Source organism: Desmodus rotundus, chromosome 8, assembly GCF_022682495.2.
Source record: "Desmodus rotundus isolate HL8 chromosome 8, HLdesRot8A.1, whole genome shotgun sequence".
Classification (NCBI taxonomy): Eukaryota; Metazoa; Chordata; class Mammalia; order Chiroptera; family Phyllostomidae; genus Desmodus; species Desmodus rotundus.
In genome coordinates, this window is record NC_071394.1 from 11,516,138 (window position 1) to 11,531,883 (window position 15,746).

A 15,746-nucleotide genomic window follows, 5' to 3' on the forward strand; every position below is an offset into this window, starting at 1 on the left:
GAGTTCAAGTTTTAATTCCTTGATGACAGATGGAAATTTCCCCTTTATAAATACACTACACTGACCACAGGTTTACCTTCTGAGTGTTTTGGTTCTGCGTTTGATCTGTTTCCATCAGTCTGTGAAACAAGCGTTCTTCGAGATCCACCTTTTGTCTATAGGCATCTGTATCTTCTCTCATTTCTTTCGCAACAGTTCCTTGATTTCTAGTAAGATTCTGTTAAAAAAATTGTTAAGAAAAATAATCACCAATCTATAACAATAATGCTAGAACACAAAAATGACTTTTCTTTTTTCCCAGAATACTAATATGCACACAAATAAAAACTGTCATCTCTAACCTTCAAAGTAAAAAACAAACAGCAGCGACATCAGTGGAAGGAAGAGTAAGGACCCCTGAAAACTCTCTCACCCACAAATGCCCTGAGAACTATGGCAAAACTAAGTGGCTTTTTCAGAACTCTGAACTCAGCAGAAGGCTTGTGGCAGTCTGGGGAGCATTTACTCATCAAAATGGCCGGATCTTGATAAGAACAGCAAGCACATGGAATTTTTAATGTGCAATAGTCCTATTTCCACCACACCCCATCTCTGCATTTGCCTTGATGACTGGCAGCCTGGCGGTCGATGGAGGGGGCAAGATGGAGCTGGAGCTCCTCTGAACTCTTGTCCCAGAGAACTGCCATCATCTGGCTGAAGGCTCTGAGAGACCCTACTCCCAAGGCTGTCTTATCTGACCTGATTCAGAGCTCAGCTACTTCCAACAGCCTTTTCCTGGGGACATTTGCTCAAAACAACCAGAGGAAGCTACTGAATATATCGGCTGCCTGAGGCAGTGGATCCCAGTGAGTACAAACAGGCTAATCAAAAAGCTTTACAGGAAAAGTGGGGGGGGGAATTGATGTCCACAGGGGGCTCTGAAAAGCTCCAATAGGTCCCTGGGGCTCTGCAAGGCCACGTGCATGTGTGTGTAAGGCTGTGCACACGCCAAGAGCGGTGTGAATGCTCGGACCTGAGAAGGCCCCACACTGCCAACTGTGTGAACTGAGGTTTTGCACAATCAGGAAGTGAAACCTAAGATGGAGCTGTAAACTACCTACCTAAGAGTACAGGGCGTTCTGAAGTACAAGGTGTCCCCAACAGGACGCACACAGAGCCCTTAGGCAAAGACTGGAGGCTTACTGTTCACGGCATCTAGGGAAATCTCTGCCCCATCACTAAGCTGCCTGAGGAGGGTCTCAAGTGGCTACATATGGCAAAGACTAGAGACTTTACAGAATTAGTTCAGAAAAATCACTAAGCAAAGGAACAATAAGAAAATGCTGGGGAGGGGGGGAGAATCTGATTTGCCATGTATATATTATTTAAAATGTCTAGTTTTCAACAACAAAAAATTACAACTTATTCAAAACCAAAAAAATATGGCCCTACATACTTTTAATAGACATTAACTACACGATCCCCAAAGAAGATATAATAATGGCCGATAAACACATGCAAAGACACGTGACATCACTGATGGTAACAGAAATGCGACTGAAAACCAGTGAGGCACCACTCCACACCCACTGGCAGGGCTATCATCCAAAGGACAGGTAACAACACCTACTCACGAGAACGGAGAGAAATGGGGGCTCTGTGCGCCTAGGTGTGTGTCTAAGCTGAAAACACGTGTCCGAACAGAAAGCTGTATGTGGATGTTCACAGCAGCGCTACTCATCAGAGTCAGAAGAGAAAACCACCCAAATGCCCACCAACCGATGAATGGCTAAACAAGGGGTGATCGTGTGGTGGTCTATGCAATGGAGTATTTATGATTCAGCCATAAAAAAAGAAAGTAAAGACTTAGGCTACACAACATGATTAAACCTTGAAAACATTATGCTACCTGAAAGAAATCGTCACAAAAACTACAAACTGTATGATTTCATTTACGTGCAATGTCCAGAGTAGACAAAGGCAGAGACAGAAAGTGAGTAAGTGGCTGCCAGAGGCGGGGGAACAGGGAGTGAGAACAGGAGCCATCAATAGCCACTACCAATGCCAACTACAAAGATAGGCAGCATTTAGGAAAAGAATTGTATCAAGTGGAAAGAAAACCACAAACTGTACATGCAAATGTTTTGGCTACCTTACAATTCTAGATGACACTATGTTTTTCTTAAAAAACAAAAAACAAAACCAAAATGAATATTTTAAAACCATGAATAAATACAGTCTAAAAAGAGATTGTACAAACTCCACTTTTCTTATATTGGGAATAGCTGATTTATACCTTTTCATAAAGTCTTTTTTGTGATTCGAGTTCCAGATGTCTCATTTCTAAGTCTTTGGCTGTGGTAGCAATTTCTCGATCTCTCATATATACCTATGATATAAAGAAAAAATTGTGAATACCAAAAAGTATTTACAAAATAATTTTTGTTTAATAGAGTGAGTAATCTTGTAATCTGAACAACTCACTGTAAGGATTTAAAATAATAGGTATTGGGCTTTTGAAACCAGAATGATTGATATTATATTAACATTCAGTATGGAATCTAAGAATAATGTCCGAGTTAAAGTTAAGATTAATTTTCTTTTTTTAAAAAGGATTTTATTTATTTATTTTTAGAGAGAGGGAAAGGGAAGGAGAAAGAGAGGGAGAGAAACATCAATGTGTGGTTGCCTCTCATGCACCCTCCACTGAGGACCTGGCCCACAACCCAGGCATGTGCCCTGATCAGGACTCGAACTGGCAACCCTTTGGTTCAATCCACCGAGTCACACCAGCCAGGGCTAAGCTTAACTTTCTACAAAAGAAAGCACAATTACCATATGTTCATCTACCCAGACTGGGAGAACAGATGGCAGGTTCTTACCATATTACATTAGCCAATATTAGGAGTTAGAAACACTTGAGCAATTTAAATTTGTGGTGGATAAAAATATAGAATGTTTAATCTTACTAAATATAACATATTTAATGTTCTTTTTGATTAAGCTTCTGTACTTTTATAAATTTAGTTTGTTACTAGTAACTTCAAGTTTAAATATATTGTGGACTCAACCTGTATGTGCCCTGCCTGGATTTAGTTAGTTTACAGTTCGCCTGTCCCCAAAATTTGATTACTTGGAAGCTTTTCACCCCCTCTAGTGTAGAGGGTTTGAGTAAGGTGCTCTTTCGGTAGAGAAAATTAGAAACTGTCTTATACCTGAGTTTATGAGCAAGGCAGTAATGACGTCAATAGGTGGAGGAAGGTTTGGCATAGCAAATGATGCTTTTTAGGAATTTCAATTATAGAAGCTGTCTTGCTTATGCATTTTCGGAGATACAAACAGCTGTGTGCCAGAGCAAAAACAGATCACCTCTGTCTGATGCTAAGAGGTGTCCTCAGTCCCTTGTATGTGTCACTCTGAACTCCAGCAGTCTTTCCTGCTGCTGCCTGAACTGTGAGCAGAGAAGTGCATGTCTTTTGCAGGTCAGCTGGGTCAGAGCTCACTGTCAGAACTGGGAGGAGGAAGGGTAGGCAGAGGCCAATCACACCACTGAAAGGACTTCACAGGAGCTCTGATCAAAAGAATTGCCTTCTACTTACCTCAAAGGGGTTTGGAATAAAGAGGTCAGAGTTCTAAGCCTGTATTACTTTTGGAGAACAGACTTTTCTGGAGTAATGAATTATCAACCTTACCAGATAATTAAAAGGAACCATAGATTAAAAAAAAGTTAAAATTAATTGGCTTGAAACAAAAAGTATTACCTCATGCTATAAAAAGAGATAATAGATTTCTAATACCAATGAATTAAAAATACTCTAAAATATTTAAAAAATATTTAGTATTGTACCAAAACTAGGTTTGAAAGTCCCTAAATTAGTCTATGAAGTCAATGTAATCCCAACTCAAATTCCAAGAGGAGGGAGGTGAGGTGAGGATTCAGAGAGAGAGACATAAATTTTTCCAGGTCTATTTGGAACATCTGAGAACACTGCGGAAAACTGAAAGGGGGACTAACAGTGGGGATGAGGTCTGCTGGTCAGGAACACCCCACACAGCGTCATGCAGCGCGGTGCTGCTTCGGAAGAGACAGAGTGAGGGTGGAGAGCAAGCGTCTAAGGGAATTTAACATGCAGTAACCGTGTGGCCAATGACGCTGCTACTGTTCGGCAGGAAGTCTTCTTCACTGGCCATGTGTAAATTTTTATATTAAAAAAACAGTGTTTCCCCTACTTCACAATTAACATAATGGTTAATTGATAGTGCCATTTTTAGAAAAAGTCACCAGGGACACTGGTCACCCTGACCAATTTTCCTGGCATTTCTAAAATATTTAACTATTAATGAAATATATGAAGGAAAATGCGAACAGCTGAGGGAAAGAGTCAATTAAATTAGAGGGGCTACTTAGCATTCATTGTGAACTCAAGGGGTAATATTTAGCTTAAAGGTGTTCTTTACATTTAAATGAGAACAGAGGAAGAATATAGGAGTACCGATAAGAAAAATAAACCTTTCTCTCAATTTCATCATCCAGTCTTCTTAGTTCCATTTCCTGCTGATCTTGCTGAAGCTTCAGAAAACGCCTTCTCGCAGCGTCTTGTAGGTGCATTTCCTTCACTTTCAGCTCCCTTCTCACGGCAGCGAGTCTGAAACAGGAAGCACAGGGGTGGGCAAAGGTGGGTTTACAGTTTGTAGGGAAAAAGACATGTCGGTTATGCTTATTACAGCAGCTTATTAACTCAAAAGACTGTCACAGTGGCACAGTGCATGTCTTTCTCAGTAGCTTTAAAAAAAGATTTTAGGTATTTACTTATTTTTAGAGAGAGGGGAAGGGAGGGAGGGAGAAAAAGAGAGAGAAATGAGACGTCTATCAGTTGCCTCTTGCATGCCCCCAACGGGAGACCAAACCCACAACCCAGGCAAGTGCCCTCAGTGGGAATCAAACCAGCAACCCCTCGGCTGTGGGACAATGCCCAACCCACGGAGCCACACCAGTGGGGCTTCAGGAACACTTTTTAACCCACAGTAGAAGTCTGTTTCATAGGGTCACACCCAAGAAAAAAGAATCAATAAACACAGAAGTTTCCCAGCAATGAGGCTTAATCTCAAAGCTCATCCCATAATCTTAATTACTTTCAACATTTTACTTTAATAAATATTCAGTACTTCTTTCCCTGTCCTCCAAAGTATGAAATGCATCAGATAATCATTTTATGTTTCAATATTCAGGTCACACAGCTCTGTGTAAAACATAATTTAAAGATTATGCTCTACCTGCAGCAATTCATCACCACAGCAGTACAGAGCATCTCTGCCCACTGCAGGGCACTGTCACCAGTGCAAAGCTACTATCATGGGACTGCTTTAGAATTCCACTTTATTATACGCCAATTTTGTTTGAAAAGTGGTATATACACAGATTGCCTTTTATTAACTTAAATATTTGCTTAATGGAAATACCACAGCTGAATAATGCCATACATAGTGTTGTCCCTATATGGAAAAATAAAAATTGTTCGACTAACTCCTACGTCCAGATTTTCTGAGATAAACACACCTCTGTCTTTGTTGTACCATCTTCTCCTCCTCTTGTAAGAGCATCTCTCTCCTTGTTTCTTCAGCTTTACGAAGTCGTTCTTGCTTTTGGTGCCAGGCTTCATCTTCAGCTCTTTGCTGGTCCACTTCAGCTTGCATATCCTCAACCGCTTGCCTTAAGGAGGTCATATTTATTATTATATAAACATGCAAATTAAAAAATTGAGTCACTTAAGTCCAATAACAACCCAAATACAAAATGTATACATGATTAACATGCTTGTTTTACTTCTGTATGTAAGAATTAAATATCTTTAAAGATATTTCCAGCCTTCAAGTGCTGATTTTACACAAATACTTAATAATTTACATGTATTTTTCTTTTTTCCTTTTTTAAAAGATTTTATTTATTTACTTTTAGACAGCGGGGAAGGGAGGGAGAAAGAGAGAGAAACATCAATGTGTGGTTGCCTCTTAGGCACCAACTACTGAGAACCTGGCCCGCAACCCAGGCATGTGCCTGGACTGGGAATCGAACTGGCGACCCTTTGGTTCGCAGGCCAGCGCTCAATCCACTGAGCCAAACCAGCCAGGGCCACAGTATTTTTCATTAAAAATTTTCTTTTTTACATTTATAGCAGGTTCTGATTCTATTGAAGAACAGCTTTTCTGTGATTACCTCTCTCTTAAGTAATCCAGTTCGTCATTCCTAATTCTCTCTCGCTCCTGCGTCTGATAGTCCACAATGAACTTTGGGTACTGGTTGAACACCGGGTACTGCCCTTTGGTCAGCGCCACAAAAGCGCTGAGCACGCCCTCTGGGTGGAGATCAGCGGGCGTGGCTTCCATCAGACGGTAAGCTTCTCTAATTACAGCACTTACGTCCAGGTTATTCCGATGGTGGAAAAAGTACTGTAAGAAAACTCTGTGTTTATATCAAGGTTGATCTAACACAGCAATTATGGGTAGATTTAAAACAGGAGTTTAAAAATGCTAATGTGAATTTATCTTCAAAAGGGTTTTTTTTCAAATAAACTGAAGCTTTTTTTAACCCAAGATCCATTTCATATTTTTGATTTCATAATTCCAAAAATTTCACAACCATCTTATAAACTTTTGAAATAACACTTTTAAAATTTTAACTCAAAATACAGGCTTCCTGTATAATCAAGAATGCTTCAACAATGGAATAAATACTTCTACTTGGATTTTTTCCTTCATAATCCAAAATAAATAAATTTGAAAAAAAATTAGCCTTTGAAAATAAATTAGCTTGATTTAAAAAATAATATGAAATACTTTTTATTGCATCCATGTAATACATTTTTTAAATAATTAAAAAAAAGATTTTATTTATTTTTTGAGAGGGGAAGAGAGGGAGAAAGGAGAGGAAACGTCAATGTGTGGTTGCCTCTTGTGCACCCCCTACTGGGGACCCTGCCTGCAACCCAGGCATGTGCCCTGACTGGGAATCGAACTAGTGGCCCTTTGGTTTGCAGGCCGGTGCTCCACCCACTGAGCCACACCAGCCCGGGCTGAAATATTTCAACATTGACTTGTTCTGCTGGCATATCCAAATTCATACAGGGTGGGCAAAAGTAGGTTTATAACAGTTTGTACGGAAAATAACAGTTAATAAATAGTAATGCAAGAACAAACTTTGTGTTTCCTGTACTCACAGCTGTAAACCTCCTTTTGCCCCACCCTGTATACACGCCTCCCACCCCCCACATATGTACCTTGTGAGCATAAAGTAAAAATAAAGTTTAATTTGATAGGGACCACAAAATAAGCAACAAACAAACAAAACCCAATTTAATTCATCCTGTCTACCAAAAGAACCTCTCCTTTTAAAAACCAACCCTAATGCTTTCTTTTAGTCACTTTCCTGCCAAGCTTCAAAATTCTCCTAGTCACTACTCTGCATGTGGAATAAGCATCCAGTTATGAAAGACTGGACGGGCCACTGTGGTAAGCCCATGCACAGAATAAACCGAACTGCAGAACTGCCATGTTTTCACGGTTCTTTTCTGAAGCTATGGTGTTAAGACTCCCGGTCTGCTGGAATTGCCTGCTGAATTGTCTACAAACTGCGAAAGGACACGGATGTGGCGTGACTTGCTCTCCCCGGTATTCCTACCTCCAGCACCGGTTCCCGACTTACGATACGCACTCAACAATGAACGGATTTTTCAATTGAAGTGAATGGAATTTGAGAACTGCTACCTAAGAACAAGGATGTTTACCTCAAAATCATCTCTAAGATCACAGTGGAGCAGAGGACCCCTGGAGCAGATGTTGTAGGCCACAACAGTCATCAGGAGGAATGACGGGTGGTTGGAAAAGACGTTATCGAAGAGTTTCAGCCACTCCTCTCTTGTCAGCACCTCTGAGAACAGAGTCTCCAGGAGAGGCCATGCATATAGCTGCAGTGAGTAAGAAAACATGTGTTGGTTTTCTAGGGAAGAGTCATTGTTAACACCGTCTTACACTTGGGCTAGTTATTAAAATTGTTATATTAAAAGCATAATTATGAAAAGAGCTACCTTAATTTGGACCCTTCTTTATAGACTTTCAGGAAAGCAGTTTAATGAGAAAAAAGAACGAAATACTGTTAAAAATACAGTGATAGTATGTTTTGTTAATTCTACTCGTTGAAGAAAATACTTTCATTTATGTGAGAACCAACGGGGCTTCCAGAGCAAGTGAGTTACTCTGAGGACCTGGCGCTGCTCACCTGGGAGGTCACGTCGTGGTCAGCGAAGTGCTGGAGCAGCTCCTGGTCGTGGAGCGCCAGCACGTTTTCTATCATAGCGAGAATGTTGATAGGAGGGTTAGGGAAATATTCAAACCAGTGCTGACACCAATTGACTGTGAAGGAGAAAAATGGGAAAGGAATTTATCTTTACCTTTCTATATTACCAAAGTACTTTGCAATTCTTAAGTATATCCACTCTTCATGTCCTCCGCGTGCCCGTTAATGAAGAAAAAAACATAACCCTTTAAATTCGAGAACAAGAGATTGAAAAATTCCATCATGTTAACACAGTATTTCGGGTTAATGGAAATTTGCCGATTTCTTCAGAGCAGTCAGTGAGGAACAAACAAACAAATGAAACTTCCCAAAGCATCCCGGGTCCAGGCTTCCTTTTAAAATAAAACTGGCATTACTGGCGGGGCGACCTAGTACAGCCCTCCTGGAGAATTGATTAGGAAATTCATATTTTATGGACTAATAATACCAATTCTGGGAATCCACGAAAAGAAATGATAGATGTTTGCACGTGAAGATAGTTATAACATTGTTACTTTTAATAGGTAAAAATTAGAAACAACCTCAATGTTCAACAATAGATTAAATTAGTACATGCACATTATGGAATATTAGAGTCAATAAAAAGTTTATAAAGTTTAAAAAGTAAGGTAAATGTATATAACACATTAAATAATAGTATGATTACAAAAATAAAAAACAGCCTGAAAGTGTGAAAAAATTCAGAAAAAACCCCCGGAAGTCTAGCAGTTGGGGAATAGATAAAGTACAGTGCCCCTAAAGATGAAATACAGTGTGCAGGCAATAAATCGTGTTTTTCAAGATTATTAATGACTTGGGGGAAAAGCTCTGGGGAAAAGGAATATCGGTAGATTTTCTTTTCTTTTGTATGTTTTCCTACATTTTCTCCAATGATCAGTAAAAATTTATCAAAGCAAATACAATGTAATAAAAGGAACAAAAATGTAAAGAGAAATATTCACAATATGTATGCTTGGAGCTTTTTATTTCTACATTTCAGAATTTTATTGTTACAATTAAGTGTTCACCCCCTTACTTCTATGTACAAGAAAAACACTTTAAGTACTTTAAAAATACATATAAAATTGGTTATTGAAATAATCTAGCATCAGAGTGCCGGTTATTCACTGTTGGACTGCTCTGGTGTCACTAACACGAGGAAGAGGACACTTTTCATTGCGGGGGATGAGGGTGACGGGCTGCACACACAGTGGCTGGAGACACAGGCCACTGAGTCTGACCGCCTGGGCCACATCCTTGTTCTGCCGTTCGCCTCACCGGGGAACTTAAGCTCGCAGTGCCTCTGTTTCCTCACGTATAGAAAGGGGGTCACACCACTGCCTACCTCACGGGTTGTTGTAAGGGTTCAATGAGTTAATAACGACAAAACACGAAGTGTGTGTAAGCACTCTGCATACCTACTACAGTCCTGCGAGTTCTCAGTAAGCAGTGTGTCTGCTTCCTTCTGACCAACAGCACGTGGCCCATAACGGTACTTCTAAACTACAGCGATCCAAATTCTCTTGTAAATAAGCGGTGTGTGTATGAATGTCTGCACTGCTCACTTTCTGCGCTCTATCTGATTGCTTCACACTAGGATTGGTCAATGTTGCAAAGGGGCACAGACATCAGGAAAACGTACAAGAATCCACTCTTAGTGTCATTATTTAGTGCTTATTTACTTACTTATGAGAGTAGCAACAACTTCAAAACAGATGAGTTGGTTGTTCTGGAATAATTTCACAAACGGAAATGCCAGGAGGGGAAGATAGGGTGTTTCACTAAAGATGGCAGACCAGTGAGCCAGTGCAGACAGGGTTCTGGGAATGAAACAAGGAAATAAAGACCAGAAAACAGATTATTCAAATTTATTTGAATAGCCAATATAGTCACATAATAAAAATTTGATACAGAAGGTATAATAGCTCACAATTCTCCCTCCCACCCTTATCATCTAGTTCACCTCCCACAACCACTGGTGAAAGTATTCATCCTTTTTTAAAAAGATCCTAAGTAGTGGTGCATTACAAGCCTTGATCGGCACCCGGCATCTGTCACGTAATAGTATCTTGGAAAGAGTTCCTATCATTCTATTTAGAGCTTCTGGAAGATATTTTACAGACATGCAAGCAGCAGACATACACATTACTTCCTTTAACTTGGCCCTGTGGGCACGAAAGTTGTTTCCGATCTTTAATAAACGACGCTACGCTTAATGTCCCTTGTACGTCCACCATTCTTCACGTGCGACCAGAGGTGGACGAGGTCCTAGAAGTGGAAGCCCGAGTCACAGGACACGTGTGTTAGTAGTTTCTACAGCCACTGCCGAATTTCTCACTCTTGTCAACATATCTGATTGTCAGCCTTCTTTCTGATTCTTTATGTGAGAAATGGCATTGCAATGGCATTGTAATATACTTTTCAAAACATATTTTTCAAGGTAGTTTAAATTGGCGTTTCTTTTATGATGGAGGTTAGGCATCTTTTCATGTTTAAAAACCACTTCTGCTATGAACTATGTATTCAATCCTTTTTCCACTTTTATAAGTTGACAATCATATTTAAAGAAATTACACTAACAATCTATTACTAAAGAAATCAGTCTTCTTTTTGCCATGTTTTACATATATTTTGTTTTACATATGTCTTTGTTTTGAAAATTATTTTACATGCAATATTTTCCCTATTTAAATATTTATTTATTAAGATTTTTATTCATATCTGACTATGTCATGCCTTACTATGGGATTCTAATTTTCCCACATCTCTAACACTTTAAAGATTCCCTTTTCCTTTAACTTTTTGTTTTGAAATAATTTTAGGCTTCTAAAAAGTTGCAAAAATAGTAGAGTTCTGCTACATCTTTCACTTAATGTTAACATCTTGTATTAATATAGTACAATTACCAATACTAAGGAATTAACATCGGTAGAGTGCTATTAACTGAATTGCAGACTTTATTCAGATTCTACCATTTTTTCCACTAGTGTCATTTGTTCATTTCACCAACCCAGGATGCAGCTCTGCCTTTATTTGTGACCATCATCGCAGCTTCCTCCCATGTGCGAGTTCCTCAGTCTCTTCTCTCTTACGACACTAACCTTTCTGAGGACTACCAGAGAGTTATTTTATAGATTGTGGCTCCACTTGGGTTTGTCTGATGTTGCGATTATACATTTTTGGCAAGAATACCACCAAAGTAATGTGTAACATATCGACAGGTTTTATTACTGGTGATTTTAAATTTGAGTACGTGGTTAAGGTCGTGTCTGCGGAGGTTCTGCACTACGAAATTCCTCTTTCCCATCTGCATACGATAAATATGTTGGAGGACATGAACATCACTGCAATGCACTGGTCATACCTCTGCAATACCCGGAGTAGTTTCCTGCTTCTGATGGGGTATTTCTTCTGAAGGTTGAGAAATGCCGGGTGGACACCTTTGTCTATCAGGCTGCTAAATGCAGTATGATTTTCAGGTAACTGTAGCAGAGAACGCCAGATGAACATTCTGAAATGAAAGTTTAATTTTACCCAAGAGAAAGTTGGGGAGTAAAACCAATTTGATGTGAAGGAATTTCAGTTTTACCTGTACTTTGTTGGGTATTCACCATAGCCTTTTAGTAAGATTTGTAAACGCTTTTTGTTTAATCCACCTGACAATTCATTCTAGAAAGAAAAAATATAAAATATAACCATTTATGGTTATAAATGACATAATCATAAACTAAAAAGGGTAAACTGGTCCACACTGACTTTACAACACAACACACAGAAATAAATATTTTTACATCATCGGCCTCTCTCTCTCTACACACACACACACACACACACACACACACAATCTTTCTCTCTCCCTCTCCCATCCCACCCCCCAAAGAACTACTCAAAGGCAATCCATATCTTTCTCTCTCTTATGGAGTTTTTATAATTAGTATTTAGCTATTCACATCCTCTATAAATCAAATTGATATCCAAGTATATAGTTCTTATAGCTTGCTTTTTGGTATTTAACATACTCTAATTATTCTCCTTTCCTCCTGACTATCCTTTATTTCCAGTGTAGAGCTCTACCATACATATGATTAGTTACCTAGTGTTCAACATTTTGGTGGTTTCTCAGTTTTTGTTGAATGAATCGCTCTCTCTCTCACACACACACAGTAACAGATCATCTCACACAAGCAAACGGAAGAGCTGGTACATTCTTTTGAAGAATAACTTGGCTATTACTATTAAAATTTCTATGTATCTACTCTGACTTAAAAAACATCTACAGATCCATTTGTGCCAATGTTTGCAGATAATGGTACGAGGATACCCACTGAATCACAGATTGTACTAACAGAAGACGGAAAACACAACCTACACGCCAGTCAGCAGAGTACGTTAGATAAATAAAAGTATATCCATAAGTGCAATACTGTGTAAGTGTTTTTTAAATGCTGTAGCACTATATGCAATAATATAAACAGATATTTAATCCGTTAAGTGATAAAAGCAAGTTATAGAATAGTGCTAACTATGATTACGTTGATGAAAAATAAAAAGGTAATATATGCAGACACACACATGTTTATATATGCACAGCAAACTTCAGAAAGGGTATCAACAGCTAGTACCAATGGGTGAGTGACATGAAGACTGGGCTAGGGAACAGGGACGAAGAAAAGTAGGCTTTTATTTTCCCCTTATAGCCTTCTATACCATCACTGCCTAACAAATAAGCACATGGCAAATGTAACCTCAAATTTTCTATGAACCACATTAAAATAAAAAGCAGCAGGTAAAATTAAGTTTAATAATATATATTATTTAACCCAATGTAATCAAAATATTATTTCAATATATAACCAACATAAAATGATTGATCATTAAGATATTCCCCACTGTTTTGCTCACACTGAGTTTTCAGTACCTGACGCCATTTCACACGCGAGTTCGTCCAAGCACAGACTGGCCACGCCCACGTACTCATCGGCCACAGGTGGCTGCTGTGAGCATATTGGGTGGTGCCATTCTATACTGTTCGACTTTCTAAAAACCCCTATGCATGTATTTATTTTATATTGAAAAGCTTAAAAGCATATGATAATTTCCACTCCAACTTTCTTCTCTTCGTACTATTTTCTTTAATTCCCTACGAGACGGGATGGTGACGATGGCTAGGAAGCACTGGACTCGTCTATGGCAGAGTCACGACTAACAGCAGTTTAATTATGACACAGTCTCACCTCTTTATTCTCAAAACCGCCAGCCAAGTCACGTTTTAATATTCTAGTTGGTATGTGGTTTTCCCGTGACCTTGCTGGCCGCTGCGCTCTTCCTGATGTCACTTTCATCTTAAGGTCACCAGATGTCAGTTTGCTCTTGGGCAAGTCTTCAATCACTTTCACTAAAGGAGGGGGTGGCTAAAGGGGACAAAAAAATCCAGTGGCTGTCCTTGGAAAACAGAAGTTAACATATGACTTACAAAACTGGGTTCTATCAGTTTAATCGTGTGCCTTAATGTACATAACTATTCTTCAGGAAAGAATAAAATATCCAAGAATGTTTCCTCATTGACTAACAAATCAAAGCAAATTTCTGCCAAATTCCTTTGAAGAATGCAATAAAGATACACAACTAAGAACAAACAGAATTTAATTATCCCACGAAAGCTGGCCTTGCACGGCAGACCACATTCCCTTCTGCTCGTCCATGATAGAGTCAGTGGTGTGATCGCCTGCAGCAGAGGAGGCAGGCTAGACCTGTGGCCTCCAGAATGCTGAGGGAAGCACCCTAATGTTCTTCGGGCTCAAGGGAAACTTCTCTGAGGGAAACTGCCAGGAGCCTGGGCCCGGCCTCTCTGTCCTTGGTGACACTTTTCAATCTGCGTAGGGATGGCTCTCAGTCCCTTACTGCACCACAGGCTTCAGGAGCAGTTCAGACAGCACTGCTTAGATGTCAGCCCTCACTTTACTGGAGGCTGTGAAACAGGAAAACAAACCCCAAACTCCCATTTACTTAAGGTAAAGTGATTCTCTGAAGCATTTTCTCCAGGAGTAATACACTCTGAGATCAAAAGATCTTAGTTCAAAGGAAATGAGCAGATAAGGTACCTCCGCCTTTCTGAGTTCTAAATCTGATTAAAATGCAATGACTTTCAAGGGGTGTTTAAGTGTTTGAGACCATTATTGCTGAGTGTTCCCATAGTAATTAGCCTAGACTCAAACCAAAGATAAGGTGAATGTGTGATTTAATAAACTTTTTTGGGCCATGACCGGTGTGGCTCAATTGGTTGGGTGTCGTTCCGCAAAGCAAAAGGTCCCAGTTCAATTCCCGGTCAGGGCACATGTCTGGGTTGTGGGTTTGGTCCCTGGTTGGGGTGCGCATGAGAGGCAACCAGTCAATGCTTCTCATATCAGTGTTTCCCTCCCTCTGTTTCTCCGTCCCTTCCCCTATCTCTAAAAATGAAATCTTTAAAAAAAAAAAAGACTTTTTTGAAACCAGAGTGATAATTCCTTTCAGATGAGAATAAGAGCACAAGGAATACCCCGTATGTCCAAATGAGCGCATGAGATTTTAAAAAACACGTATTACACACATTAGCTTGAATTCAAATTGTCACGAAATCCAGGAGTGTTCCTCTACGACGTATAATGAAAATAAATCACCTCTCTCCAGGAAAGCTCCTTGAAATAGAACCCAAACTTTTCTGACCTCCTCCCCTTTCACCCCCCAAAGAAATAAATAGAACAAAGCAAATACCTTGGCACTTTTAAAATATACATATAACGTGGGCTACTAAAAGACTACTTAGAGACTTCAAACAAGGTCTTCCCAGGCTGCCCTCACAGGGTCAGGCCTTCTGCTTTGGAAACTTGCAGCCTACTGACCACAGGAGACCAGAAAACTCTTCCCCGCGGTCAGCTGCAGTGTGTATGAGCTCGGAACACTAAATGTGCAGAGTAGGTCATGCGCTACTACACGCGGCACAGGCATTACTTTGTTCTAAAATTACGAAAGTGGAGTTTTAACTATCCATAAGGTTTTTAAAAGTGTTTTTCTAGGACACATTGTTATTTACTCACATCAAGAAAGGTTACAAGGATAATACAAAATGTAATAGTGACAACTCTGACCAAAAAAGTACAATGACCACTTATTCAATGATTTGATTTTCCAGTTCTTCATCTATGCAACGTAATCAACAGTGGCCTGTCTTCTGGATGTTGCCCATCTTTAATATCCTTGAACTATCTTCGCTCTAACCTCAATCTGTTCTTCCAAATCTTTATTAAATTCCCATTCAGGTGTCTCACCTTCTCCTGCTTGAACCCACGCTCCTTCACGAAACACAATCTCCCAGACGTTTGAGCCTGAGATACGACCGGCATTGCCACAGCTCAGAAGTGTCACCACCTGCACTCGTAAGTGGGAACCGCTTCCTTCCTTG

At 39.7% G+C, this 15,746-nt stretch overlaps 1 protein-coding gene across 1 annotated transcript in view; it reads right to left on the reverse strand.

Annotated features, from left to right (window-relative positions):
* TBC1D31 (TBC1 domain family member 31) overlaps positions 1-15,746 on the reverse strand; it is a 49,695-nt gene that overhangs the window by 11,864 nt on the left and 22,085 nt on the right. Inside the window, exons 8-18 of the mRNA XM_053929553.1 lie at positions 13,543-13,719; positions 11,898-11,977; positions 11,673-11,819; positions 9,995-10,128; positions 8,252-8,385; positions 7,761-7,940; positions 6,194-6,426; positions 5,537-5,689; positions 4,490-4,625; positions 2,276-2,368; positions 77-217 (exon numbers count right to left, since the gene is read on the reverse strand). Coding sequence (XP_053785528.1) covers positions 77-217; positions 2,276-2,368; positions 4,490-4,625; positions 5,537-5,689; positions 6,194-6,426; positions 7,761-7,940; positions 8,252-8,385; positions 9,995-10,128; positions 11,673-11,819; positions 11,898-11,977; positions 13,543-13,719 — 1,608 coding nt within the window. The remainder of the gene's footprint in view (positions 1-76; positions 218-2,275; positions 2,369-4,489; positions 4,626-5,536; positions 5,690-6,193; positions 6,427-7,760; positions 7,941-8,251; positions 8,386-9,994; positions 10,129-11,672; positions 11,820-11,897; positions 11,978-13,542; positions 13,720-15,746) is intronic.